The sequence below is a fragment of the Phytophthora ramorum genome, assembly GCF_020800215.1.
Source record: "Phytophthora ramorum isolate Pr-102 chromosome Unknown Phyram_PR-102_s0002, whole genome shotgun sequence".
Classification (NCBI taxonomy): Eukaryota; Oomycota; class Peronosporomycetes; order Peronosporales; family Peronosporaceae; genus Phytophthora; species Phytophthora ramorum.
The window spans coordinates 1187179-1191064 of record NW_027150648.1 but is presented as its reverse complement, the minus strand read 5'-3'; the positions used below and the strand labels follow the sequence as shown (position 1 = coordinate 1191064).

At 48.3% G+C, this 3886-nt stretch overlaps 2 protein-coding genes across 2 annotated transcripts; both read right to left on the bottom strand.

The window, feature by feature from the left end:
* Positions 1-610: 610 nt before the first annotated feature.
* KRP23_1801 (uncharacterized protein) lies at positions 611-2533 on the bottom strand (the record flags this gene model as incomplete). Its single annotated transcript, XM_067886456.1, has 1 exon — positions 611-2533. The coding sequence occupies one exon, from the start codon at positions 2531-2533 to the stop codon at positions 611-613; it is 1923 nt and encodes a 640-aa protein (XP_067749134.1).
* A 264-nt stretch (positions 2534-2797) lies between these two features.
* KRP23_1800 (Condensin-2 complex subunit H2) lies at positions 2798-3465 on the bottom strand (the record flags this gene model as incomplete). Its single annotated transcript, XM_067886455.1, has 2 exons — positions 2798-3344; positions 3425-3465. 2 exons carry the CDS (start codon positions 3463-3465, stop codon positions 2798-2800), a joined length of 588 nt encoding a protein of 195 aa, XP_067749133.1.
* Between the last annotated feature and the right edge of the window lie 421 nt (positions 3466-3886).

The window sequence follows — 3886 nt, the reverse complement described above, 5'->3', positions numbered from 1 at the left end:
GCGATAATCGGTACCCCATCGGACTACATTAATATTTAATCATTTTAGTCCTTCACGTTCGTAAGGCAGCATGTTTGCTATATATTTGTGGCTTTATTATTCTCGTGGAGATGACTTTATAATTATTGGATGTACCAGGATTGACTTTATATCATGGTCCCATAGAAAGTTTTTTTAGTTTTAATTAATTAATTCAGAAGGTGTAGGTGTGCTCATGCTTCGCCTATATATAGCTTGACTTTTTATAAAAAAAGCTAATTAATTAGCTAAGTTCGCTTTCGGTGTTAGGTTCGCTATCGCTTGAATTAGGTTTGATTTTTGGTTTCCGCTTGCGAGTACGAATCTGATCTCTATTCTTATCGTCATACCCCTTTTGGTAGCCTAAGCGAGCTTCACGTGTGCGCTGGTAGTAGCGCTTCTGCGCCTCTTTGATGCGCTCTATGTTAGCCAGGTATTGCTCGGGAGAGTACGTCATCTTTGTATATTAATAACTTTATATTTGTTAGGATAATAAAAACATCAATGATCCCAATCTTTCATATAGCTTTAATTTTTTTGTCTATTCAATGATAATACACCTCAACGTCGTGTATTAAACGTGAACAATTAATTAGCTTAACAGTTTGACACTTACAACGGACTTACCAGTGCTGAAAACCAGCGCTTTGGTGTAAGAATCCACAAACGACACATACAGAAACCCATGCTTCTGATGCCGAACGCCCTTACTCTGACGAAAATCGATGAGCACATATTTAGAACTTCCAGTTAGGCTTCCATGGTACTTCCCCCCAGTTTCAAATCGATTTGAATGGCCGACAGCATCATCACCATTCACTAGCAACTCCCAAAACCAAAGAATGCTCGAGCCACGAATCATTAAATCAATGTATCCTTTGCCATCAGTCGTTCGCCATTCTGGGGTAACCAACACATGTCGAGGCAAGCATGATACTGTGGCGCCGTATAGCTCCATCTGAATTTGGCGTTCCCGAGCAATGCCGTTGGTATTTTCGTTCGCGAAGTTCTGCAGTCGCAAAGCACTCATTCGCTGCACGCACGCGACAACAAAGTCTTCGTGAGAGACATCTGATACTATGTACGCAATTGGATCTGTTCGATTTGAATACAGCCAGATCTTGAGGTGCATGCTTGAAGCGAACTGAAGCTGCTTCGCCTGATCCTCATACAAGAACCCGTACTTTGTCAACAATTCCACGGCAATCTGGCTTCTAGGAGTTCGCTGTCCATCGGATACAAGCATAACCTTGCCAGAAGCAACACCATTCAAGATTCCAATCATCTTCAGCACTGCTTCATCCGGCAGCTTATTAGCAGTTTTCACTCGCTGGAAAGCATCAGCACTCGGGATACCCCGATAACTGAAGCGAATTTCTTGCAGCAGCCCCAAGGAGCGAAGTTCCAGCTCAACATCTTCATCGTTTGGCGTTCCAGAACCAAACTTACGATGCAAAAAGATGAGGATAGCTCGAGCAATTCCGATATGACCCGAGCACAAGATCCAGATGAGATCGGAGGCTGATATGCCAATGCTGTTTTGAGCCATTTCTTCCAGTTCCTCACGTGAAAGCTGCAGGCCAGGCTTGTATGGTGTCGCATTCAATCCAAAAATATTCTGAGGAGGCACAAGGATCGGAGTTCCAGCGCGTTCGTGTTTGCGGTAAACATTAAAGCTGCCATACGACGAAAAGAGAACGAAGCGTAGGCCTGGTATTTGCGAGTCCAATGCGTCTTTCACGTATCCCCTCCAGAGCTGCTCGTCATTATACGTAATTTGGGCTTCATCAATCAGGACCACCCGATCGCCTTTGTGTGCGCAGAATGCTTCAAAATCACAGCCGTACAACAGCTTGAAAAACTCAGCAAACTTGCCATCTTCAGTCATTCTGTTTGCCCGAATGCGTGAAACAAGCGCATCAGGCTTGGAGCGAACAATGTGATTGTAGAGTAGATCACACATGGCCGTCTTGCCGGACAAAGGGGGAGCGCGGATGAATATCACTGGTATGCGATCGAGAAGACTTGCAAATGCGGCCACAGTGGCTTTTCGCAACGTCCTGAATGTTGCAGGAACTCCACCTTCATGTTCCAACTCGGAATCCTCAAGTGGTTCGTTGAACTTCCGAATGCTTCGTCCGTCGTTATCCCCTGATACACCACCCACCGGAGCCACCACTGATGCCATAGTGCGAGGAACAAGATGCTGCGTCGGCACTTCCACGATGAGCGTCGCTTGCGCGTCAAGATCATTCAACAATGACCTCGGATCCAAAGGCTGGGCATTCTCGTCGTCGTATGCTGCTCTGTTGGCGTAGACATCCAATTGATCGGCTGTAAGCTGAGCCAGAATATCCGTTCCTTGCGGTCGCGTGTGGTCATACTTCACGTGAATCTTGTTGCGAAGATCCTCCATATCGTTGACACTATCACATGGCACTGATGATGCCTTGTGGTCCAAGAACGGACCGTGAGTTGCTGCATCCACTAGCTGGAACCACACTTTCCGCGCCATCTCTTTTTTCTTAGAGAGAAGGGAGGGAGAAATTTTGCACTCGTACTTAAGCCGTAAAATGGTGTGGTCACATTAGTTGCAGGAACTGATACAAAGGTTAACGCTTCTCAGACCTGGTTAATATAAGTTAAATGACTCCTTACGCTCTGAGGTTATGGATTGGTTGGTTAGAAACACCAGCTGGGTATTAGAAACGATTAAACCTACTCTCCGTGTAAAAAGATGCTAAGAAAAAAAACTGCCGGCGTAATGTGCTAAGTATTACTACTCTCTGTGTCTCCGTTCATCTGGCACGAGCGAGCCCATGAGCGCAATGGACGCCTGCATGTTGTTTTTGCTCCTGTTAAGTGCCCGCGCCTCCTTCCTCTTCCTCCTCCTATCAGTCTCCGTCTCCTCGTCCTGCTGCGTCACCTGTTTCAGCGTAATGTGCGCAGCTTTGGCCTCCTGTAGCTCGTCGTAGAGCGGCAGTGGGTTGTTGAACGCGCCGGCCTCTGCGTCATCATTCTCCTCCTCGTCCTGTCCGTCTATTGGCTCCCCGTTCTGCTGATTCTGCGGCTTGTCGTCCTGCTGCTTGGACAAATGCGCGAGCGTCTGGAACACGAGCGCGTGCAGGTACTCGACTTTGCGGCTGTAGATGACGCTCGTGCCCTGGATGAGCAGCGCGGCCTCGGCGAAGTTCATGACGCTGTCCCCGTCTCTGTCGATGCTGGCGCCGTCCTCTGGGTCGAACGCGATGCTCAAGTTCTCGAGTTTGTCCATGTATTCCTCCAACTCGGAGGCCAAGTCGATGTTCCAGTTCTTGCTCAGGTCCCTGAGGAAATTAGAGAGCAGGAAATAGGTCAGAAGAGGGAGGAGACGATGCAGAAGAGGATGAGAGAGAAGAGCACGCACCGAATGGGCTGCAGCAGGTGCTGCAGACGTCCCTCGCTCATGTCGAATGCTGCTGCTGCGGCCGCTTTTTGGGGACTGGAACGCGCGATAATTTGAATGTTGGAGGAACGCTGATTGGCCGAAAATCAGACGACAGCCAAATCTTGAAACCAATTTTTGGTTAGCTACGATATTTTGCACTTGCACATTTATTTTTGTGGTTAAAACACTGCATAATGTCGGGGTAATTGTCGACATGCTTCTAGCTGACATTGATCCGTACGTGCATAGTGATGTGGCCACCGTCCGCCGCACGCGGGATCCACAGCAGCAATGACCCGCCACCTGAGCCTGGCAAGCCGAGCAAGCCAGGCCGCCACCGATCGAGGTACATGTTCTTGTCTTGTAGCTCAGGGACGGTGGAGTCCCAAACCACCGTCTCACCTGCGCCGACGTCCACTTCGGCATAGTCTTCTCCACCCG